General features: G+C 34.5%; 1 protein-coding gene and 1 long non-coding RNA gene across 4 annotated transcripts; one reads left to right on the top strand and one right to left on the bottom strand.

Moving 5' to 3' along the window:
* Positions 1-7,442: 7,442 nt before the first annotated feature.
* On the top strand, positions 7,443-11,372 carry LOC114821010 (guanylate kinase 2-like). 2 transcript variants are annotated; one of them, XM_029092594.2, is made up of 11 exons: positions 7,443-7,980; positions 8,381-8,416; positions 8,568-8,675; positions 8,767-8,843; positions 8,918-9,047; positions 9,363-9,725; positions 10,113-10,234; positions 10,321-10,456; positions 10,577-10,622; positions 10,710-10,815; positions 10,901-11,372. In XM_029092594.2, exons 2-11 carry the CDS (start codon positions 8,414-8,416, stop codon positions 11,010-11,012), a joined length of 1,203 nt encoding a protein of 400 aa, XP_028948427.2. In that variant the 5' UTR covers positions 7,443-7,980; positions 8,381-8,413; the 3' UTR covers positions 11,013-11,372. The 2 variants fall into 2 exon arrangements, with proteins under 2 accessions (XP_028948427.2, XP_028948428.2); XM_029092595.2 differs by having other exon boundaries at positions 7,601-7,980; positions 8,331-8,416.
* Positions 11,373-22,066: 10,694 nt separating this feature from the next.
* Positions 22,067-24,483, bottom strand: LOC139191579 (uncharacterized). Of its 2 annotated transcripts, none has more exons than XR_011575659.1 (4): positions 24,155-24,483; positions 23,826-23,963; positions 23,150-23,208; positions 22,067-22,296 (listed from the first exon to the last, which is right to left on the bottom strand). It is a non-coding gene; the product is annotated as an uncharacterized lncRNA (long non-coding RNA). The 2 variants fall into 2 exon arrangements; XR_011575660.1 differs by having other exon boundaries at positions 22,067-22,289; positions 24,155-24,482.
* Positions 24,484-25,565: the final 1,082 nt, after the last annotated feature.

Raw genomic sequence — 25,565 nt, 5'->3', positions numbered from 1 at the left:
CAAGCTCAGGGGCAGAGAATTTGAGCCTGAGATTGGCACAATGAGTCTGAAAAAAAAGGAGCAGACAATCTTTTGGTCAGTATGTCAGCAAACTGCTCGGTTGAAGACACAAAATGGACCTGCAATTGCTGTTTTGCTACCCTTTCTCGAACAAAATGCATATCAATCTCTATGTGTTTCGTACGCTGATGTTGAACTGGATTTAAAGTCAGTATTATAGCGGATAAATTGTCATAGAAGAGAATTGGCTTTTCGATAACTGGAATGTGCAGAAAAGTCAACAATTGGTTGATCCAATCAAGTTTAGCAGCTGTAGTGGATAGAGCCCAATATTCAACTTCTGTGGAGGAGCGAGAGACAGTATTTTGCTTCTTTGATGACCAAGAAATAGGATTAGAGCCCAAAAATACAACCATTCCAGTAGTTGACCTTCGATCATTAGGATCTCCAGCCCAGTCTGCATCACTATATGCAGTAATATCCAGTGAGCCCTTGACATAATGAATACCATAGCCTTGAGTAGCTCTTAAGTACCTAAGGATCCGTTTAACTGCCATGGAATGTGATTCCATAGGGTGTTGCATAAACTGACAAACCTGATGTACTGCAAAAGCTATGTCAGGTCTAGTAAATGTCAAGTAGTGTAAAGCTCCAACTAAACTTTTATAAAGAGCCGAATTATTATAAGGTTTCCCATCATCTTTGGTCTTGAGAAAGAAACAAGCCATCCTTCTTTTGCAAGATTTGAATCCCCAGAAAATAATATAAAGGACCCAAATCTTTAATATCAAATTCCTTAGCAAGTGACTGAATAACCTCAATGATTGCTGTAGTTGCACTGCCAGTAATAATAATGTCATCCACATACAAGAGTAAAATGACCACAAAACTGTCAACAAGTTTCACAAACAATGAAGGATCTGTATATGTGGATGTGAACCCCAAAAATGGTAGAAAGGAGGTAAATCTCTCATTTCAAGCTCTTGGTGCCTGTTTCAATCCGTATAAAGACTTATGTAATCTGCAAACATAGTCCTCATGGTTGAGATCAACAAAACCAGGTAGTTGGGCCAAGTACACCTCTTCTTGCAATATGCCATGAAGGAACGCATTTTTCACATCCAACTGTCTCAATGACTAACCAAAGTGTGCTGATAAAGCTAAAACTAACTGCACTGTTGTTGGTTTAACAACCGGACTAAAAGTTTCCCCATAGTCAATCCTTTCTTCTTGGTTAAAGCCTTGAGCGACCAGTCGGGCCTTATACCTCCCAATTGACCCATCATCATTCTTTTTTATCTTAAAAACCCATTTGGAACCAACTAAATTCTTATCTTTTGGTAGGGGAACCAAAGACCATGTACCTTGAGTGTGTAATGCTGCAATCTCATCTTTCATAGCCTCATACCATACTGGAGTTTTTAAAGCAGATTTATAAGTTGCAGGTTCCACTTGAGTCAAGTCAACTCTTCCATTGTCATGAACAGGTGCAAGAAGAGCAATCTTCTTAATAATACCACTTTTGGATTTTGTCTGCATGGGGTGGAGATTAACTAGAGGTACGGAGAGAACCACTTGCAATTGTTCATGTTGGAATTCAGGTACCACATGGAGTATGGAAGACAAAGGCTGTGTTGTTGATGTAGCAATGGATTGACTGCAACCTGGAGATTCTATATCTGAGCTTGAAACTGTCCCTGGATGTGTAGTAGACCCTTCTGAGATTGGATTAGTTACAGTAGGTGGTATGACACTAGGGGAAGGACTAGAACTGAATGAGGTTAGACCAGGTGAGGAATTCATATGATAGTTATGTTATGGGAAAACAAGAACATTATTGTGATCGGGAATTGGACTTGGTGTTTGGATGAGTGTGGCAGTGGTGAAGAAGAAGTAGATTGATGTGTAGTGTTAAAAGACCAATAAGGAAACTTTGTCTCATCAAATATGACATGTTTAGAGATATAGATTTTGTTTCTAGTCACATCATAACAGATATACCCTTTATACTTAGATGCATACCCCAAAAATACACATTTGGTTGTTCTAGGTTCTAATTTAGTGTTGGTGTAAGGTCTTAACCAAGGATAACAAGAACAGCCAAAAACTTTCAAATGTTGGATCTCAGGTTTTGAATTATACAAGAATTGGAATGGAGACTGGTTGTGTAAAGCAGGAGATGGCATTCTGTTGATTAAGTACACTGAAGTTTGACAAGCAAATGACCAAAACAGGGATGGTAGAGATGCAGTTTGTAACAAAGTGATAAATGTTTCAATGATGTGTCTGTGTTTCCTTTCTGCAATGCCATTTTGTTCGGGTGTATGAAGACATGACATTTGATGATGGATTCCTTTATCAGATAAGAACTTTTGAAATGCCTTACTAATATACTCACCACCACCATCACTTTGAAGAGTTTTAATAGAAACTTGAAACTGATTTAGAATAAAATTGTAAAAGGCACTAAAGATTCCAAAAACATCACTTTTATTGCAGATAGGAAAAATCCAGGAATATTTTGTACAATGATCAATGAAAGTGACTAGTATTTGAAACCTTCAAAAGAAATACACGGAGCAGGCCCCCACACACCACTATGAACAATATCAAAAGGGTTGACAGACTTGACTAGTGGAGAAGAAAATGGTAATTTGCTAAATTTTGCCCTCTAAACAGGTTTAACACAGAGATGGTGTTCTATCAGTAACACATGAAACATTTGAAGATGTAAGAACTTGAGAAACTATTGGATTAGAAAGGTGACCTAATCTCTTATGCCAAATACTGTTGGTAACTTGCTTTCCCAGAAAGGTTGCAGGTTATCCTTTGGAAATTGCTGCAGGAGAGGTTGAAGAGATGATGGGGTACAATCCATTGTTACACAGCCCTTTGTAAAATATCCTCCCTGTGGCTTTGTCCTGAATCCAAAATGAAAACGCATAAAAAATCAACCAACAATTATTATCCAGACAAATCCTATGCACATACAACAGATTTTGAGACAATTTTGGTACATAAAGGACTGAAGTAAGTTGAATAGGCTGCTTTGGAGTTCTGAGAAGAGTAGAACCAATATGAGATATTGCTAAACCTCCACCAGTCGCTGTCTGAATTGTCTCATGTGTTGGATATGAAGTTGCCAATGAGAGATTACTCAAATATGAGGTCATGTGATTATTGGCACCAGAATCAGTAAGCCATACATGTTGTTGTGATGGTGCAGATGGCAATGTGAATGGAGAATATGGACCATTAAGTGTTGTAGCATGCAGAGCATTGAGTTGAGGAGTAGAATTCTTTTGAAAGCATGTGTCTGCATTGTGATATTGGTTTCCATATATGATACATCCGGAAGGAGCACCTAAGTTTCGAAATCTGCAAGTATCCGCAAAATGGTTGTTCTTGCCACAGATTTGGCAACCCTGTAAAGAGTTTGTATTTCGGAAACGACATGTTGATGCCAAATGATTGTGTTTCCCACAAATTTGACAGGGTTGAGACTGAAATCCATAATTGTTTGATCTTAGTGGGGAAGTACCGAGGATTCCAGGAGCAGGACTTGAATGAAAATTCTTGTAGTTGCCATACTTTGGATTGAAGTTAGGAGTGAACCGATTCCTGCCTTTGTTATTATTGAAGGACTTATATGCAGTCAAATTAGGACTAGCATGGTTATTATTGCCATAATTGCCAGAAAAAGATTGATTCTTGGAAGGTAAACCATTACTTTGGGCCATTAATGCAGACAACATAGGTGAATGAGAACAATTTTCAAGCAAAGTTTCTTCAGCAAGTAATTGAGATCGAAGATCTTTTAGTGATATCACACTCTCCCGACCCCTGATCACAGATCTTATGGTATTGAATTCAGCAGGCAAACCATTTAGTGTAAGAATCACAATGTCATCATCATCAAAGAATACACCAGCAGCAGACAACAAATATCTTGCTTCTTTAATTTTCTGCAAATATAATGTGACAGAATCATTACCCTTCTTTATTGTCTGAAGTTCGGATTTGAGTTGGAAGATACTCATTCTTGTGACTGTAGAAAATTGGTCTTTAAGGCGTTTCCACAATTCTTTGAAGCTAGTGCTTCCAATTACACAAGAAACTGCAGCATGAGATAGAGTTGCAGTGATCAATTGCATTAACGCTTTATCATGCATCTTCCATATAGTGTAGTCATCAGAAGGAACCCTTGTAGAAGAATCACCAGACAAAACTGCAGAAGTAGCAGAGGAATCTTGACTGAATTGAGCAGGACACGGCATTGAACCATCAACGAAACCAATTATGCTATGGCCTTCAAGAAACAGCTGCATCTGAAAATGCCAAGCCAAATAGTTCGTCTCGTCCAATTTCACATTTACCGAACTGGAAACAGATGAAATCAAAGAAGTAATCGGAGACTGTAAGATCTGTAACTGAGCAGCTGTTACCATTGTTGCAGATTGTAGAGAAATTACAAAGAATCTTGACTGAAACCAAATCACAAACAGTTGATCGGCACCCTTTGAAGAGTGAAGAACCAGACAAAGATTTGCAGAAAGAACACCCAATATACCAGAAACACGATAAAAAAATATACCAATATTCCAGAAAACTAAAGCAAAACCAATCACAGTAGCGGAAGCAATCGAAACCAAGATCGACACACCGTCAAGCTTTTCCTGCTTGTTCGGGCTCTGATACCATGTAAACCATTTGAGGTTTTTGAAGAAGAAGATTATACAGAAACAAGAAAGGATGAAGAAAGAAAGATAGAGAGAGAAGTAGAAGAATGAGATGTTAGAGAGAGAAATCTGTTATTAAACTGTAATATCTTTTTACTCATTAGTTACAATGATTTGTTACAAGCTATTTATAATAGCCTTTGGTAGCTTACACTTTAAATCACAACATAACCAACTCAACTAACTTCATACTCTTTTTGACACTTGTTCATTTCATAACCATTGGATCTTAGTACTCCTAACACTAGTTGGGATTTTCGTCGGTGATGGGGAAACAACTGAGCGTCGTCGACACTGTAAATTTGGGAGCATCGCCATCGCGATTAGGGCAGACCCTGGTGATTTTGATTTCAATTGTGAAATTAGGGAGAAAGTTGTGAAATTTGGTATTTGTATTTTGTGATTGTGATAAACTTGTGAAATTTGGGCTTCATGTTTTGTAATTCGTGAGAAGATGAAGATGGGGTTTGACGGGAAAAGTGGGAGAGGAAAAGGGAAGAGAGAGGTTTCACGAGAGAGGAAGAGAGTTCTAGAATAGGAAAAGAAAAAAAAAAGGAAATGCATTTTATTATCTTGCTTATAGTGTGATATTACACCAAACTCACTTTAGTGTGATATTACACCAAATTCACTAAGTTAATTTAGCTTAATTTATTCTAAGTCAATCCAACTCAGTCCTTGAAATTAGTCTAGTCCGAGATAGTCTGTTGCAACAAACGCACCCTTAGGGATGTGAGTGGTAGAGAAATATTTTTTTTCTTTGTGTTTAATTTTAACTTTTCAATATTTATGTTTTCATAGTAATAAAAATGATTTTATATTTATGTTTTTATAGTAATAAAATTCATTTTATTATTATTAATTTTAATTTTTTTGGTGAGGCTAATGACCTGCCACGTCATTGTTTAACTGAGATTTAATTGATAGACCAACAAAAGTATGATTTTGAGAGAAAATCATAACTTTAGGAATAAAAAAGAGATGAAAAAAATTAAACCGCAAAGTGCGAATTACTTGAGGATGAGCTAATCCAATTAGAAGATGCAATTATTATCCTTTCTTTTGGACTCTTTTTAATTTGAGTGCATTTTTTTTCATCATTCTATTACAACCAGTTTATGAATTACCAATAAATTAGTTTGATTTAGGGCTAGTTTTGTATTGCTGTGTTTTTTTGAAAAAGTTGTTTCTGTTGTACTATGAGAATAAACAACTATAAAATAAAGTTGTTGAGTGTTTGGTAAACTTTTTTTTTTCCTGTTAAAGTGCTTTTAATAGAAAAAACAGTGTCTGAGTGTTTAGTAAACTTTTTATATAAATTGCTTTGAATATGTTAAATAACTAAAAATGATATGACATTTAATGTGATACAATAATTGTAAAAGACAATAATGTAGAGGCAAATATTGTCATTTTGTAAAACATGTGGGGTTTAATACTTTCCATTTCAAAATTTCATTAAATGAGCATTGATTACTTGTTTAGTAGGACTACTTTAAAAAACTGAACTCAATACCAAACTAAAAAATATAGTATATTCTCTAAAAACATAAAAAATGAGTTTTTAGAGTTTTTAAACTTAAACTCACTTTTTTTTTCCTGTCCCTCCTTCTCTCTCTCCTTTGTATTTTTTTTTACCTTTTTCGTCTCTCCTTCAATCTGCTTTCTTCATTCTCTCGATTTTTTCTCTCACTCATTCCTCTCTATCTCGTCCGATTCTCTCTTTTCTCTGTCTTTTCTTCAATCATCTCTTACTTTCTCTCTTGCGACCCCTCTCTTTTTAGATATCTTTATCTAGTTTAAGTCGTAAGATTTAAAAATTTTAAATAGCAAACCAATCAAGTTTTTGAGTCTTAAAGAAAATTATTTTCAAGAAATGTTATGAGAAATGATAAAAAATTTTAAATAGGATACCAAACAGGACTTTAATGTTTCAGGTTTTTTAATAAGTTGTTTTTTTTTTTTAAAAGCACCACAATCCCAACCAACCTCTAGTAATAATGAATCAAGTAGTTTACATTAGGGGTTTTGGTATGAGATCCCAATCCCAATCCCAAACCAAAAATTTTCGGGACGAGAATTTGAAGACCAATCCCAAATCAAAATTATGGTATTCCTAATATTCGGGATGGATTGAGACTTGATTTTTTTTTTTTTGGGCTTTTGGGCGGAAATTTGAGATTTTTGGGTAGTGGGCTAAAATTTGGGCTTTCGGCTTGAAATTTTGTTGCCCAATTTCATATCAATTAAAATTTAGGCTTTTTATCTATTGCCAATTTAAAATCTCATACTAATTGAAATACCAATTCATTCTTACCAAGTCAAATTGATGTTCCCAAGTTCCAAACTACTTAATTTCATATTTCTATTTCTAATATAGTCTACTATCAAATTACTTGAATTCAACATTTAACATGCATGCAACCAAAATATATATATATATGTATTTTCGGTTCGGTTCGGGATTTCTGGATATGAAATCCCGATTTCCATACTGAAAGTTCAGGATCGGTTCGGTATAAATTCCAAAAATTTTGGTATTATTGGTTTGAAATTTTTTTGGTATGAAATCAGAATTTTTTTAATTTGGTTTGAAATTTTCGAAACAAAATTTCAGCCCTGGTTTACATCACCATCACTTTAGTGTACAGCAAAAATATTTCCTTTTAATTTAAAGAAAATAGGGTTTTGTTTTCCTTTTTTGTTCTCCCAAGGGATAATCGCATACATAAAAATCTAGAAGTCCTGATCTCAAAAAGAAATCTAGAAGCCCAAAAATTAAAAAAAAAAGGAGAAAAAAAGGACGAAGCGGTGGGGAAAGGGAAGAAGCTTCATAAGCACCTTACAAGAAAACGAAAGCCGGTCTTCTCTGTGTAGTGAATTGAATGCGACCACAACAAGAGGGCTTTCACCCCTTTTCTCTTTCTCCATTCCCCACAACCCCCTCCCCCCCCCCCCAACTTCCTCCACGACAGCATTTGGACTAAAGTAAGATTCCCCTTTTCTCTTGCTACAAATATGAGAATACACGCCCAGATTTCTTGCACCTTATTCTACCACTCCTGTGATTTTTTCCACCCCAAGTTTGTGTTGATTTGATTTCTAAGCCTCCCCAAAACTTCACCTTGAAAAAGTAGCACACCAACTGGCCTTTTAAATCGTTGTTTTCCCCTCTGAAATTCCATCCCTGCCAAGAACTAAGCTTGCTTTTCGTCACAGAGCGATTGCTGCTCACAGAAAGGTATTTGGGTCCGTTTCCTTTTTACCCAATATTTTTTTTGGGATTTCGAAGGGATTTGATCCATATGTTTTAGGTTTTTTGTGTTTTTCTGCATTTTGATGTTCTTTGCTCTCTGCCCATTTGTTTATTTTTTGTTTGTTTTTGGATAGATATATGTGGCTTATGAAGAAATTTTGACAGAAATCAACAGTTGTATTTTTGTGGCATCGTGGCATCGTTTTCTCTGATTTTTTTTTCTTGTCTGTGTTTTTGTTTCTGCTTTGTAGCTCATTGAGATGTTTACACGGTTCCAACTCATTTTTTCGGTTTTCTGTTGTGATTCGGTTTTAAGTTTTTTATGTATTATTTAGATCCAGGAAATATCGAATTACTCTCATCTATCTCCATCTCTACTGATCAGGGGGAATCTAGAGTTGCAGGAATAGCTTTTTCCATGGTAAGCGCCTCATACTTGTTTTACGCTTAATTTCGGTGTAAAGAAACGAACTTTGATCAGGAATGTAATTAGAGATGATGCCTACATGTGAACCAAGACAGTTGCTTTGAGTTGCTGTGATTTGATAGATATTGGTTGCTGTTGTCATCAGGGTGAAGCACCAGCATTCTTTGTTGATGAGCTGCAGAAGGGATTTGCAAATGGTTTCGATGTAAAATCAAAAGGCGGTGAAACTTCCGTTGCCTACTGCAACAGAACAGTATGATATTTAACATATCAATATGTTTTTCTCGTCCAATGTCAGTGATTTACCACCAGGTCAATCATATTGCCAGTGCATTTTTTGACAGTATGTGATTGGTGGAGCCTGTGAGGAATCGGCATTGTCAATTGGAGTTCGTATTCTAGATCAATCCAGTGGTGAATGGTAAGTGTGTGGCTCTTGGTAATGAATTACTTTCTCGTGATTTGCTGTTGCTAATTTCTGGTTTAACTTTGCAGGATAAATCCTACTGTGTTGGGAACAAAACCCAAGCCATCGAAAGGCCATTCAGCAGTGCTTTTAGGTGAAGACCGAATATTGATTACCAAGAATGGTTCCAGCGCAGACGATTTTGCTTGGTTTCTTGAGGTTGGTACCTATGGAATCATTCAGATATTATAAAGGAACATAATAAATGATGTCAAATTTTTGTCTTGCTTAGGAATTGATTAAGTTGAGACAATGGTACAAATAGTGAGGCTGCACTAAAATTAAAATAGAAGTTTCAAACTGTTAAGTTTGGTATAAACTCATATTCAATTGATGTGGAGAGCAAACTAACTCCTTTCCTTGCTTCTGTTAATTGAACTGGACCTTTTCAGTTATCATGCTTGTATCTATTGCATATTACTTTTAGATGGTTACCTGGTCATCCCTATCGCTGAAAGCGTTTTGTTTTGTTAGGTGGACACCCAATATGTTAGGCAGCAGAAGAAAATTTTGGGCACCGAGGTTGTTGCGTGGAGTAAGGGTGTGAGGGGCTGTTCTGAGAAGCCAGTTGTTATTAGTGGTCCATCCGGGGTAGGTAAGGGGACACTAATATCCATGCTCATGAAAGAATATCCATCCATGTTTGGATTCTCTGTGAGCCACACAACCCGTGCTGCAAGAGCTATGGAAAAGGATGGGGTCCATTACCATTTCATTGAGAGGAGTATCATGGAGAAAGAATTAGAAGATGGCAAGTTCCTTGAGTTTGCTTCTGTGCATGGAAATCTCTACGGAACTAGTGTTGAGGCAGTAGAACTCGTAGCAGATGATGGGAAGGTAAATGTTGTAATTTTGTGTTCTTTGAAAAAACTGTTTCTATTTTATGATGATTATGGAGTGTTGGAGTCTGGCTCAGTTTTTTTTATCATGTTTGATTTACTGTCTGGATCTGTCCCAATGTCTTTGGAATTTCTCTAGTTAATAGTCTGGTATTGCTGCGGGACAATGTCAGCTCTCATAATTTAATTCACAATTACCGACCAAGGTCCGCTGTATATGAGGGGTGGAATATTCTTGGGTTTCCAAATTGGGGAAATTCAAGGGTGACCCATCAAACTCATATTCAAGTTTGTTAGTAAACTCATATTCAATTGATGTGATATTTTCTATACACCCTAATAGTGTCAGAGCTGCTGTGTGTAATGTTGTTTTCTTTCAATGTAGAGATGCATTCTTGACATCGATGTTCAAGGGGCAAGATCCGTGAGAGCCAGTTCACTTGAAGCTATCTTCATCTTCGTATGTCCACCCTCAATGGAAGAGCTTGAGAAGCGCCTTCGTGCAAGGTAGTTTAATATGCCATTTATTATTTCTCATCCTCAAATTCCTCTTTCCATGTTCCTGTTCTGAGCATGGTTGAATATGGAAACAGGGGAACTGAGACAGAGGAACAGGTCCTAAAGCGACTTCGAAATGCCAAGACAGAGATTGATCTAGGGCAGTCATCAGGCATCTTTGATCATATGTTGTATAATGATAACCTGGAAGACTGTTACCAGAGTCTAAAGGTAGCTGCACCCACTGTGATTGGATTGCACCGATGCTTCTTGTGAACTTGTATATTTACAAATTACCGTCAGTTGGTTACATGTACTTATTACGGATACCATATTCACCTGTTTGTGTAGGAACTCTTGGGGCTAGATGGAACTGTCACTGCAGCTCCTAAATCAGGTAAGAAGCGGTTCAAATGAACTTGGTTCTCACTAATTTTATAATATATTAAATCGAAATTTAATGAGTTAAAACTTCCCACTTCAGCAACTAAAGTGGTTGATCTGCCAATGGACCATTCGTTGACCAAGATTGATAACAAAATCATCATAAACTCCAGAACTCCAGAACTAGAAAAAGCATCGACGAACATGTAAGTTTCTTTTTCATTGCTCGTTTAGTCATATATAGCATAAGATATTCAGCTTGTTTACATGTCTACACGGTCTGATGAGCAGGATCGTGCTGGATGTGTCATCCCTCAAAGGAGGGGCGCCTGGACGGACTAGAGGACTAGACATTCATACCATGGACTCATTTCTAGATGGTCTGTCCGGGATTACTCACTGAGATAAAGATTTCAACCCCGAAAGACGCCAACTTTGATTTCTTATTCGTGCTTTCTTTTTCATCTCTTTCAGTTTTAATCTAAAAGAAAAGTGATGGTATATGAATGTGGGGATCATCCATAAATTGAATTATTTCTTTCCCATTCTTTGTTTAGAATAGAAATGACTTGGGATTCTGGCGCAGTTGAACGATTACAATGATCCCCTGGGAGCAACGAGAGCTGATTTATGATTTTGTGCGGCAATTTAGACATTGAACTAAGAAACCATTAGTACGGATGCCATAAACGTTGATCTCTAATTTAGTTTGTACCTTACATTTTCCATTACTCAGTTTATTAAACTCCTTGGATTTGATTGAGTTAGAGATCTGGACACGATTGATTTTTGATCACTATCAAATCTTCTCTAATATTCACTCGTTATGTTCTACACGTTTTTGTTAATTTCTGCCCGTTGATCTTTTAATTCATTTGATTTGATGTCAGAAGTTGAGGGTATGTGTAGTAAACATGAGTGCGGATAGCACCATATATATTGAAAGCAGAAAAGTCCGCCAAATGGTAATGAGACTGGACTTTGAGAGGGTCTCTAGGTCTACTCCAAAAATCGGTCGATTAGTCAGAAAGGTAGGGAAGAATTGGTCAATTTTTGTTTTTGTATTGTTATATGAACCGGTCAAATTGGTTAGCTGTGGAATGAGGGATTCTGCACGGTCACCGTGTATAGACTTTGTGCCTACATCTCTTATCTGTAATACTGTAATTAGTCAAGTTTTTTGTTTGGATGTGCTTTTCTTAAGTTGTCCGATGAGATACGTAGACAAACACGCGTGCCTTCCTCCAACTGTTACAGTTGTTTGTAGTAGAGATTTTCGATATCTGCATGAAAAGATTAAATCAAATTCATCTAAAGAGAGTGGTGGACAAAATATTTCCGAAAAGATGGCATCAATTAGCAGTACACAATTTAGTCACGCATATATGACCGGTAATACGCAATTTTGTCCAACTTCAACCACTTGTTGGATGATTGTTAGTAATCAAGTTTTCTACTCAAATTAAGTCACGTGATAAGAGACATAGACATATAATAGTACTCGTCTGGTGATTCTTCTATATGGCATCAGATACAACTAAAGAATTTGCATACGTAACTATCAACCAGCTGCCATCTAACAGGCATAAAATCTAAATTCAAAGATACCCAGAATATGTAACAATGGCCGTTACTGCTATTTTCAATTTATTTTCTTGAAATTAAAAAAAAGGGAGAAAAAAGAGAGGAAGAAATGGGAGATCCCACAAGTCCCTAGCTGTCATGGTTTGGAGTGGGTGTCTAATGTGGGTTGTGCGACAGCCGTAAGTTGTATGGGTTCGCGTGGTCCAATTTTGCAGGTTAGCTCTAGTGGGGCAAACCAACCTACTGCAAAATTAGGCTTGTAACCTTACAAGGCTCAAGTGCCGGAGGTTTGTTAGTGTTCGGATTTCATTCTGAAAACTTTGGAGGTTGATGGCTGGAATGTCATTAGAATCTGACATGTTAAGCCTCTTAACGGCAACAACTTGGCCGGATTGCACTCCTCTTGCAATATCATCCAAGCTCACCAGTGACTTCATGTTTCCAATATCTGGGGATATGGCCTGAAATATGTGGCCAAGTTGAATTCTGTTAGTGTGCCAATGATGCTGAAGTTGGAGAGGTCTACTTGGGTAGCTGCTTTTGTGTTTTGGTCGCAGATAATTGCCGTGAGAGGTTGTTAAGGTTGGTGAGGGACCATGAATCGAGTAGTGAAGGCGAGAACAAATTGGAAGTGTTCTTCCAGCTTATGAGAGCTTGAACCTGTGTTTATTGGCAATGAGGTGGTTTTATTACAAGCCAATGTGTATGGTAGAACAATGTAGAATAGCATGTTACTCCATAAAGCTTCTTTTAAGATATAAATTGCAGTACTGCAACAACGTATTTTTAGGTTTAAAACAAAAAAGATGAGAGGAAGATTCTGAAACGGGTTATAAGAAAAAATACAGTGTATTTAGAGTTAACGGAATATTTGGTATAAAATCAAGCGCAGTGGCGCTCTAAAATTTATATAGCCCACCTACTTAATGGGATAGAACTTAGTTATTTTGTTAATTTTGACGAAAGTTTTACATATTTTGATTTCATAATAGTGGCGCTCTAAAAATGTGCCTACACGTTGCTGCGGGACTTGAATGCATCACTTTGAAATGCATGAATAAAATACATTTTACCTAAATAAATTCAACACAATTATGAATGAAGAGAGGGATAGATGAGTGAATGAGATCGGTAAGATATGCAGCTTCATTTTTATATACATTCAACTGAGCTGATATGGAAAGACATTGTACAATGAACAAGACGAAACTAGACGTTTTGGTTCCCTAATATACAAAAGAAACTGAAGTAACATGCAGTTCACACAAACACACTAAAACACGGGCACACTGAAAAAGCCTCTTCAAAATTAGAGTGCGTTGTTTTTAGCATGTTACTACAAATTTTCGGTATGATTGTCGCACCGTCATGTGATATTATGTTTATATATCATATAAATAATACATATCTAATTAATATATATCAACTGTCATTGTAATTTAGCTACTATGTGGCGACATTCTACCACTAATTAAAATGGTAAAAGTGGGAGATAATATAAACCCAGCACAGCCGACCGAAGAACATCTGGGGAAGGGAGAATGGGACCAGTCAAAGCAGACAACTTTGGAAACCCAGCCTCGTGTAAATCCCATTTCTCCCTTGCGGCAAGAAGTAAAGAAAAACGGAAATCAGTCCCATTTCCCCTATGTTAGAATTATTGATACAGCACGGCCTTCCAGTGTTAGAATTATTGATACAGGTACAAAAACAACAAAAAATCATGTGCAATCGAATCAAGTGTTGAAAAGGCAAAGAAGAAGGAGATGTGGGATTAAGAAGCCAAATTTACTTCAAGATACAGGTCTCGTTGAGAAACTGCCTCAGGAATATGGTCAAAGTGACGCTAATCATATGCATAGGTTATCAACACTCCAAATGTTTAAAACAACCTTTACATAGAATATTTGCTATTTTAAACTAGCATATATTGGTACAATTAAAACAAGGGAGTTTTAACAAAAAGGGCTTGACACTATTCATTTTTAATCAAAAGGACATTTTGCTATTTACTCTTATGCCATTTTTATTATATAGCGGGGTCCACAATGATGTTGACATTTCCGTCTGAAAATACATTATTTTGCATGATGCTATTCAACTTATGCTAATTTGCTACCAGCTCCTCATGCTTCCATCATGTTGTCAATGTTATGCAACTCTTTTTCTGTCAAATTGTTCCAGTATTGTTCATCTTCTTCTACCAGCTCTGCATCTCTTTCTCTATCTTCTCTCACCTTGTAGTACATTTCTGTTGTTTATTCTTTGAAATTTTGAGGCTTCCAATAGGGCTAATAACTGATCATTGTCTTGCTGTAAATATACATTTCTTCTTCTTCTACTACTAATACCATATAATACATAAAATCTTTAAATTCATCCAAGGCTAGCATTTGGATTCCTCGAAATTTTAGGATATTTTTGTTTGAATGAGTCCACCTATGTGAGGAGATAGGGGATAGTCTAAATGACTCTTCATTAATCATGGCTATATGCCTAACTTTTTTCTTATGCATATGTACATACCAATCTGAAGAACTACTAATAAAGCTTATGCAAATTTCTTTCCATCTTTCTAGATAATCTTCTACTACTTTCAAAAGCTTTTCAAGAAATAATTCTAGTTGGGAGACATGGTTGATAAATATTTTATCAAGATAGCCAAACTCTAATAGTAAAGCTGGGGTAACTTCTACCACATTATACTTTTCCTGATACTCATAACTAAAATGTCATGGTCTATAATCTCTCATGTTAATCCTGGCTACAGTTATGCTAACCTCTGGTTTACAAATACAATTATCTGTACTATCACAAATACATGATGGATACATCTTTGTAATAATATACATCCCTGGTTTTGAATCAAAGATAAACTGATACAAAGCACATTGTAATTGTAATTGCAATTCTTTCATGGACTGTGATGCTCTGTTCAGAATCTCCTTTTGCATATCTGGTGGCATTATCCTTAATTTTTCTTTTGAAATTTCTTGTAATAAAATATTATCTATTATTGAGTCTAAAGATATATTCCTAAGTAAACTTTCATATTTTTCTTGTTTTTCTTTGTCACTCAGGAGCTTATGCTGTTCATTAGTTTGATGTTGCTCCATTTCAATGTCTTCTTCTAGGAGCTCAATCTTAATTTCTTCTATGTGCTCATTAGCCTTTTGTTCTATGGGTTTAATAACCTATTTTCTTTTATTCTTATACTAATCAGTTTCTAAACCTATTTTCAATTCTCTTTTTAGGGTGTCACTTGCCTTCTGCTACATTCTAAAAGATTAGAGTTTTTGGTTCATTTTGGTAAACTTACTAAGTAATGACTCATGGTCTCTTGAAATGTCTTGAAGTTTATGCTCAAGAGAATGAATATACTGCTAACTTTGGTGGAAATTAAAATTAAAGCTATCAAACTCTTGTTCTAAGGTTCTAATTAATTTTTCATGACCTAACCTCATGCTTGACTATTTGATTTGGATATTCCAAAAATTATCTAAAAGAATCTGTTGCCTATCAGAAACTCTGCTACCCTTGACCTATACCTCAGAGTTGGATTTCTGATTCATTCAACAATATTGCCATTAAAGTTGAAAGTAAGAACTAGTGGTGATGATGGTCTACTTATACTATTTTGGAATCTACTAAATGGTGAAGGTTGATGGTGCATCATTATGCTACTGAAATGTGCTCTTCTGCCTTGTGGTCTTGTGCTATTTGAGGATGATGGTCCACGATATTACATACATGTTCAACAAATTAAACTTGATAAGATATCGGCTAATGTACTGTCATTACTTTTTATATGTTCAAAAATTGGTTTAAAACCATTTCCTGTAATTGAATCAACAAAATTAACCCATCTTCGGGCTGCCTGTTTATTAGCATGTATCTTGTTATAATGAAAAACTATATTTTGACAATTTGTTCTAATCGTAAATACTTCATTATGTAAAAATAAAGAGAATGCTTTAAGTGAGTTAATTATTCCTAAAATTTCTAAATCTGTTGATGGTAATCTTGATTGTACATAACTAAATTTTCTTGATGAATATCTACAAACTTGTTCGTCAGATTTTGGAGACTTCTTGTGCTTTTTTTGGTATGGTATATCTGTCTATCCTAATGATGAAGCGTCTGTTTCCACTATTTTATAATTATCATCTAATGGTAATGTTAATGGTTTAAGTTTAGTAATTTCTTCTTTTATATTTTGAACTAATTTAATATCTTCACTATTAAAATATTTTTGTCCTGTTTTGCTAGTTTTACTATGTAATACTGTTATTTTTCTTCCTAAATCAGGAATAAAATTCCTTGCATAATTTAACAATCCTAAAAATACTTACAACTATTTTTTTTATCTTCTAACTTATCTGGAAATTCTAAGACCATTTTAGCTATGTGATCTTGTAATTGTATCGTACTTGACTTGATATACATTCCTAAAAACTCTATATCTTGCTTTTCTAACTCTATTTTATTTTTGCTAATCACAATTCCATTATTGATAAATTCTTGTAAAACTATCTCTAAGTGCTTTCTATATTCATTTCTATTTTTACTATGTACCAATATATCATCTACATAAATACTACAAATGTTATCATGTTTCTTGAAGATTTGGTCCATCTTTCTTTGTAAGATCAATGGAGCATTTTTAAGTCCAAATGGCATAACAAGCCACTCAAAATGTCCTTCTGGACAAGTAAAAGTTGTCTACTCAATTGATTCTTCTACTAATTGTATTTGCCAAAATCCCGATTTACAATCTAATTCACTAAAATATTTACTCTCTTGAATTTTATTATAAGCTCATCTTTATTTGGTAACTTATAACTATCTTCATATGTATTATCATTTAATCTCTTGTAATTGTAAATTCTTCTAGCCTTGCCTCTCTTGAGCTCTGAATATTTTCTTACAATAAATGTTGCTAATCTATTTCTAGACTTAGAGGGTCTAATTACTTTTAAATTTAACAACTTTTTTATTTGCTACTCAAACTCTTGTTTATCTATTAAACTACAAAGTATATCAGCCGTCTTAATTGTTAAATTTGGGTTAATTATATCTAATTTTGCTAGTATTTTATTTTTACTCCAATGTAACTGTGGGTCTTCTCCTATAATTATAATTTGTTCTGGTAATTGTAATAATTCTTCTAAACTCCTTGGTTTACTTAACTGTAATATTTCTATACGATTTCTTTCTTCTAAAATCGGATATTCATGATCAAATATGTCTTCATCAAACTCGTCTATGTTATTATGATCATAATTTTCTTTTGAGTTTTTTAAATGATAACTATCTTGGACACTAGACTCTTCTATACATATGCTTTTGTATGCTTCTACAATATTACTTTGGTCAGTTATTGTAATGCCTCTTTTGAAAAATGTTAGGGTAAATTACATAATAACTCCTCAGATTTGAGGTCTATTTGCAATCTTATACAACATCTTTAAAAAATTTCACTTTCATACCTCAAGTACTATTTTATTTCAATTTAATACAACAGTTACATTTTTCATCTATGGATCTGTTAAATGCTGACGTGGCTGCCACATATATGCCATGTGGTTGCCACGTATATGCCATGTGGCTGCCAAATGTCTGTCACGTGGCAAATAAAATAATTTTTTTTTTTAAAACCTGAAATTGGAAGAAAAAAAGAAAAAAAGAAAAAAAAAAGAAAGGGATCGAACCCAGAAGGAGGAGGAAGAAGAAGAAGAAGAAAAGAAAAAAAAAGGGACCGGACCCAGAAGAGAAGAAGAAGAAAAAAAAAAGAAAAAAAAAAGAAAAGAATGGGACTGAACCCAGAAGAGAAGAAGAAAGAGGAGGAAGAGAAGAAGAAAGAGGAGGAGAAGGAAGAAGAAGAAAAAAGAAGAAGAAATGGACTGAAACTAGAAGAGAAGAAGAAAGAGGAGGAAGAGAAGAAGAAAGAAGAGGAGGAAGAAGAAGAAGAAGAAAAAAAAGAAGAAGAAAGGGACCGAACCAAGAAGAAGAAGGAGGAAGAAGAAGAAGAGAAGAAGAAAGAGGAGGAGGAGGAAGAAGAAGAAAAAAAAAGAATGATCGAACCCCCTGCAACCCAGAAGAAGAAGGAGGAAGAAGAAGAAGAGAAGGAGGAGGTGAAGAAAAAAAAAAAAAGGACTGAACCCACAAGAAGAAGAAGAAAGAGAAAAAAAAAAACGAAAGTGGCAGACAGGTTTTAAAAAAAAAATAAAAAATTATTTTATTTGCCATGTGGCAGACATTTGGCAGCCACATCAGCATTTAACAGATACATGGATGAAAAATGTAACGATTGTATAAAATTGAAATAAAGTAGTACTTGAGGTATGAAAGTGAAATGTTTTAAAGATGTTGTACAAGATTGCAATAGACCTCAAACCTGAGGGGCTACTATGTAATTTACCCAAAATGTTATGTTAGGGTTCATAAATAAAAAAACCTTGTAAACTTTTCAAAAAGTTTAAACCTAAAATGAATGGATATGATCCTACTGGTGAAACAAATGTTAATGGTAACTTAAATTGTTGTTTTTCTACTTTAATAAACTCATTATTTATACAATATGTTAAGTAAACTGGTCTCTCATTAAATTATGTTATTCTCACTGGTTTTGCTAATTTTTGTCTATATTTTTCTAATACTAACTCTTCTTTTATGACACTTTTTGTACTCCCTGTATCTATCATAACTGTTGTTTGTATCTTATGTTCTTTTGCTAATTCTATTTCACAATTTATGGTAATTAAAGAACTATTTTTTTTGTTTTTCTATACTATGAACAATATTTCCTAATATTTCAATACTTTCTTGTGATTTTGCTGATTCTGCTGAATTAACTTCTAATAACATATTACTATAATACTTTTCACATAATATTGAATATGTATTATTTACTACACTTATAACATTTTTCTGACCAACCTAAATTAATGTATTTATATTCTTCTCATGCTGTTCTTCTATGAATGCACACATATACTCTTCTAGATCATTATTTGTGCTATTTGAATCTTCCAAGTCTGAATCTATCATTTTAATATTCTCTGTACTATAAATACTCTCATTATCACTTAAATCATCTAAACTGTATCTTGACTGAATATCCTCATCTTTTTCTAACTTAAACAACTTCATCAAATGTACTTTTTCTTTCGACTGTTTACCTAATTTTGGACATTTAGGTCTAATATGTCCAGCTTGTCCACATGAATAACATTTACAACTACTCTTATCTTTTGGTGCTTTATATTTTCTAATCCAAGGCCTGCCACTTCTTTTTCGAAATTGTTTTGGAATATATTTTCTCTTCATATATGTTCTTGAAGGTCTTATATTAAAATTCTTTTGCTGTTTGTAGGGTTTATATGACTTATATTTCTTTTTGTATATTTTCTTATGCTTATTTTTCTTGTGACAACCATACTGTTGTGGTAAATCTATATTTTTACAACTCATGAAAAATTGTTTCCTAATTTGTCTCTTAGCTTTTATTTGACTACACTTTTGTCTAAGTATATCATATACATGTTGAATTCTAGGTCATATTGCAACATCATTTTTCTTTGGATTCTTTTGCCATTTATTCCAAAATTTTCACCTATTGGTCTTTTTATTTTTGTCATATAAGTATCTAATAAATTAATATCACTAATTCTACATGTTCTTCCTAAATATTTAAAGAAATCTATGGTATACTCATCTATATACTATAAATCACAAATTTATAATTGTTCTAAATTTCTAATTGCTCTTATTTGTTCTTGTTTGCTTCTGCCATCTAACCTATTATGATCTAAAAACTCTTGTTTAATCAAAGTAACAAAACCATCAATATTAAAATGTGTAGCCTGATACTGTTTTGGATTTTGGACTTTTCATGACTAGAAATAATAAAAAACTAAACCATCCAAAGTATACTCAAAGTAATCTAACATATTTTGTGAATTACTAAAATCTAACATTAATGCTGCATGTACGCAACTTTTTTTCCCATCTCTCAATCGTTCTTTCCCAATCATGTGGATCTACATTATTTAAGTTTAATATATTACTAGCTATATTAATTTGTTCTAGCCCTCTCAAATATGGAATTCTATTTTTTTAGGTGGTTTTATCATATTTTCTTCTATGTAATCTACTTTTGTTTTTTCATTATATTGTTCATTTGTTGGTCTAAAAAATTGTTGATCAGTTCTACTTGCGTGTCCTGGATTTTCTACTCTTGATATATTACTTTCTTCTGCTGGATTACATTCTGTTTTCAATTCTAATAAATTATTATATTCTTTTTATCCTAAAATATGTTCTACTCCTATTTCTAAGATTAATTTTTTCATCTCTTTGTCTAAAATTCTATGTAGTCCTAAATCATATGTCTTATATTTTTCCAAATATTGTTCTTCATTTAAATGATCAATATCTTCTATAAGCTTATCTACAATATGATCAAAATTTTGCTCAACTAAATTAATATCTAAATTATCAAAAGTTATATGTATATTCTCATTTTCGATCTCACTCTCATCCTTTTCTATTTTTTCTAGTTGTTTATAATTACTAAACTTAATTGTTGCCTGACCTGTACTAGTTCCATATAGTTGTACTTTATCTGATTGTCTATTTGTTGCTACTTGTAAATTAGGCAATGTCCACTGAGTTCCTTCTAAAAAGCTATTATCTACGGGTTTTGCTTCTATCATATTTACATGTTTACTACCAAATGTTTGAACTAAATTTTGAAACTCTAAATTAAACTTATGATTATATCTATCAGACACTTTACCTATATACATTAAGCTAATACACAAATTTTTATACTCTCATTTCATATTATAATTTTTTGTTCTTATTCTCACTTTAATATATTTACTAAATTCATTAATCGTCATAACATAATTTGGAATACAACATATGACTGCTAAGTTTGAACTTAAGTTTACTGCAGCTGTTGCTATTGCTACTTGTTGGTGATTATCCCATCTATCATCATATATGTATACTAATGTTTTTATGCCTACTTATGCTCTGGTTAATCTTGCTATTCCAATTAATATTGTTCCTATATGAATCTGACTAAAATGTGATTTTCTCAAATGGGTAACTGCTTCTTTACTAATTAGATTAAGTGTGACTTCTTTATCAATACAACTAACTTCATGTTGACTGATGCTACTTACAATTTTACTCCTGTTTTCAAATAAACCTAATTGATACAAGTTATATTTATTTTTCTGTGTTCTCTCAAAACCTCTTTGAATAAATTATTGTGCTTCTTCTTCATATGGATAAATATCTTCAGCTCTGACTACTTCTTTTCCCTTTTTCCTAAAGAGTTCCATTTTCTATTATCAAAAGGATTTAACTTAGGTCGTCTAATATTATTATTTGCACTTAAAGTTAAATTTTCTAATTTATCTAGCAAAGATGGTGGAAGTGATGAAGATGCGTTATGTAAAACTTGGTTTATTTATGCTATTTGTTGTTCAACTTGATCTAATTTTTCAGCCAAACTTAAACCTAATTGAATAATTAAATTATTTTGCCTAATGGGAATATTACTACTAGCTACTTGTGTTGAAAAATCTGTTAAACCTACTGGTTCTTTATCTAACTTACTAATTTCTTTCAAAACTTGAATGTATTTTCTGCTAGTTCTAGAATCAGTCATTAAACTAATAATTTATCTATTTTATTATGTAACTTATCTACTTGTTCACTTAACTCTTTTGTACTAATTGAATTTTTTGAACTTCTAATTTTAGCTGCTCAACTATTTCTAATGATCTAAGTTCTACTTGTTTTGGCTTACTACCTATGAGATCAACAAGTTTTTTCATCTCTCTTTTGCTAGGAAACCTTTGAATATTTTTATTATTATCTTCTAACTGAGATGTTGACACACCCCGTCCCGAAGGAGGGTATGTTGGCCGTCACGTGAGAGTGACGTAACCATTTACACAGTTCGGAAGCTTTAAACAAAAATACAATTACTAAGATGAAACACCCGAGGGTGAGTCCTACTTTTGTGAATTCTGTCAGAACACCGCTGGATTCCTCGTGGCCACCAAAGCTCTGCTATCTAGAACCTGGAGGGGCGCAAAACAAAATTGAGTGGGTCAATAAAACAAATTTTTTCGAAAACATTTCATTTAAAACATTTCTAACCCCTCGCTGTAAAACCTGTATACTTTCCCAGAAAATAACATAATAGCATATAGCTTTTCATAAATCTCGATTCATCAATCTTTCAAAAACCAGAAAGTATGCCATGTTATAATGTCGAAAAACAGAATGAATGATGCATCAATGTAACAGGTGGAATAAGGAATCAACCGGAGACCCTGCAGTTGGTCCTGTACGGTTAATTCTATAGCTCAACATCAAATCCAACCGGAGTCACCTCAGTGACCTGTACGGCACTACACTACATATAAGTCGGAACTACCTGAAGTAGTCTGTACGACAAGAGTGGTGTAATAATACGCTCTAGTGCTTCTCTCATTAATCATCTGTGCACATAATCTAAAGTCACCTACTAGTCGGAACCACCTCGGTGGTCTGTACGACTAGTATGTCGGAAGCCTCTCATGGTCTGGACGACGTGTCGGAACCCTCTATGGTCTGTACGACATGCACCTACTTGGATCCAAGGTGAGCGTGTGGTGCGGGTGAATAATATAAGCACTAACACCATGATTGCAGGTTATAAGCTATCAACATAATATACATCATCAATGATTCACATGAATAACATAAAACTCACCTGTGCGTCCACAACACCAATTCACACACATATATATATATATATGCATCAATTATCAATTCATATATCACATACTATGCATGCATGGCATTTGAAAAACGTATTTTCGTTCAAATTCAATTTCTGGGAAAAATATCAATAGTATATAGGTATAAACAGAAATACTGCCCACTCACCTAGAGTTCGCCCAACAACTCCCTAGCACCACACATCAAGGTGTCATGACGATTGCCGCCTAGAACAATAATAAAATCCAACCTCAGAAATCATATCGATAGAATATATAACTTATATAAAACACGTCACTACGCAGTTCGATTCGGAAGATCTGCAACTCAGATTTCCAAACCATAACTTCCAGAGGTCCACAATATACCTCTAGGACAACATCCTAAAATTTCATTATCATCCAACGGTCGGATCTCCGATAATTATCAAAACCAAGTGACGATTAACATTCTATTTTATGAACTTACAACTCCAATTTCGAAAGATCCGTAAATCAGATTCCCAATCCGTAAGTTCCTAAAATCCTCAAATATTACGTATTACAACGTATCAAAGTTTGGTGACGATCCGACGGTTGGATCATCAATTCACATTTTCACCTAACCACGAATCGAAACGAACTTAGGTTCAATTACTCAATTTAAGTCCATCAAGTATTAAAACTGAACCTAGAACCTTAAACACATGCTAAGAATGACATTGGCGGGCGATTGGCCACGCGCCGCCGCACGGGCCGCCGCGGGTGGCGGTCGGCCGCCCGGCTCGCCGGAAAATCCAATTATTTCCAAAAATTCTCAAAAAATACAGAATTGAAGATCTCAATGAGTAGAGAAAATTTCATACCTGAGGCCAAGGCCAATTTGGCCTGGAAACACTTCAAATTCATCAAATTCCGTGTGGACCCTAGAATTGGGTGAGTTCCAATTCGACCTACAAATCAACTCCACCGTCCAAATCAAAGCTTGGGCTTTGTTCCAGGTCCTAAGGGAATACTAATAGTGTTAGTAATTGAAAGAAAACATTTCAAGATTTGAAGAATTTTGACAAAAAGGTCGCGGCACCCGTGTAGGTGTTCTTCGCGAAATCACCACGAAATTTCATGATTTTTGGGGTGAAACATGAAGAGGGAAGGCCATAGAGGGTTTTCCAAGTGTTGGTTTGAAGTAACTCACCGGAAAAGTGAAGAAATTTCGACGGAAATGGGTAGAAAACCCACCGGGTCGCGCGGGTCATGGGTTGAAAACCCATTTCTATTCTTCTTCCTCCGCTTCTCGCCCTCTCTCCTTTCCTCCTTTCCCCTTCTCTGATTGGCCAGAAACTTCTCTCTCTTCTCCCCATTCGCCCATCTTCTCTCCTTTCTCTCCCGGAGCTATCTTCTTCTTCCTTCTGGTTGGGCAGTTTCTGCCCAATCTCCTCTTCTTCTCCTTCCTCACACGTACACACACACACAAAACCTTCCTTCACTTTATTTATTTATTTTTTTGTTTTCCTTTACATCCGAGCCATCCATTTAATCTTCATTAAATCTGGGCCATCCAAATTTTAATAATAAAATTTATAAAATGCCCAAACTTCAAATTTTAAAATCTTTTTCGTTATAACTCCAAATAACGAACCGTTAGCGCCCACACGTTCGTAGCAACGAGTACTACGAGGATATGTCAAGAAAATAAATCTTAGATGGCACGATACAACGATTAACCTCGAATAATGCGCGTACCTCAACGGGCATTTTTGTAAAATCCTTTATTAAAACTTTAAAAATTCTTAAAATTAGGGACGGGCTGTCACAGATGTAATATAATCTATTTTTTTTCTATTTATTTTTATGGATTTTTTCTGAAAATGCTCTAACAACTGGTTTAACAAATGATTATGCTTATTATTTTCTAATTTTATATTTTCTGCTTGACTAATAATAAGATCTACAATACTATTGACTTGTGAATTTTCTTCACCATGCAAAATATAATTATGCTTTCTCAATGGAAAATAACAAACTAAACTATTTTGGTCTAAGGTTATTTTTCTTTTTTGTGGTTTAGGATATATATGGTAATCTTTTCTTTATGCTAATTATAGTTAGGTGTTTGGGACAATAAATACTTAGTGGTTGTGGTTGGCAAGGTATACAAGGACAATAATATTTGTTGTTCATACACAATAAACAAATATGATATCAGTTGTATCAATAACTTCCGTCCTCAAGGTACTTTACTATTATAATTATACTATTAAAATGCTAAACTTGGTTCTGATACCAGATTCGCACAGCAGGCCCGGTTAAATAGTTGGATGACCATTATAACAATTAGACATAAAACCTTGCACATGGAACTCGACATGTTTCAGCATGATGATCACTCACAGTACAAGTATAAGGTCTTAACGGCTGAACTCAAAGGTACCCTGGTTAATGTTCAATTATTTATATGCCAAGCATTCAACTATAACAGAGTGCTCGAACAAAGTATGATCGTTAGTTTAGCAGATTATTAATATAACTACAATAGTGTTTTCCTGTTTTGGACTAGAAATCGAATTTAACAAACACACTAAAGAAAGTAAAGAAAGCTTACTTAA

This window comes from Malus domestica, chromosome 14 (assembly GCF_042453785.1).
Source record: "Malus domestica chromosome 14, GDT2T_hap1".
NCBI lineage: Eukaryota > Viridiplantae > Streptophyta > Magnoliopsida > Rosales > Rosaceae > Malus > Malus domestica.
Note: the sequence above shows the minus strand (reverse complement) of the source record. Positions and strands in the feature narration are given on the sequence as shown.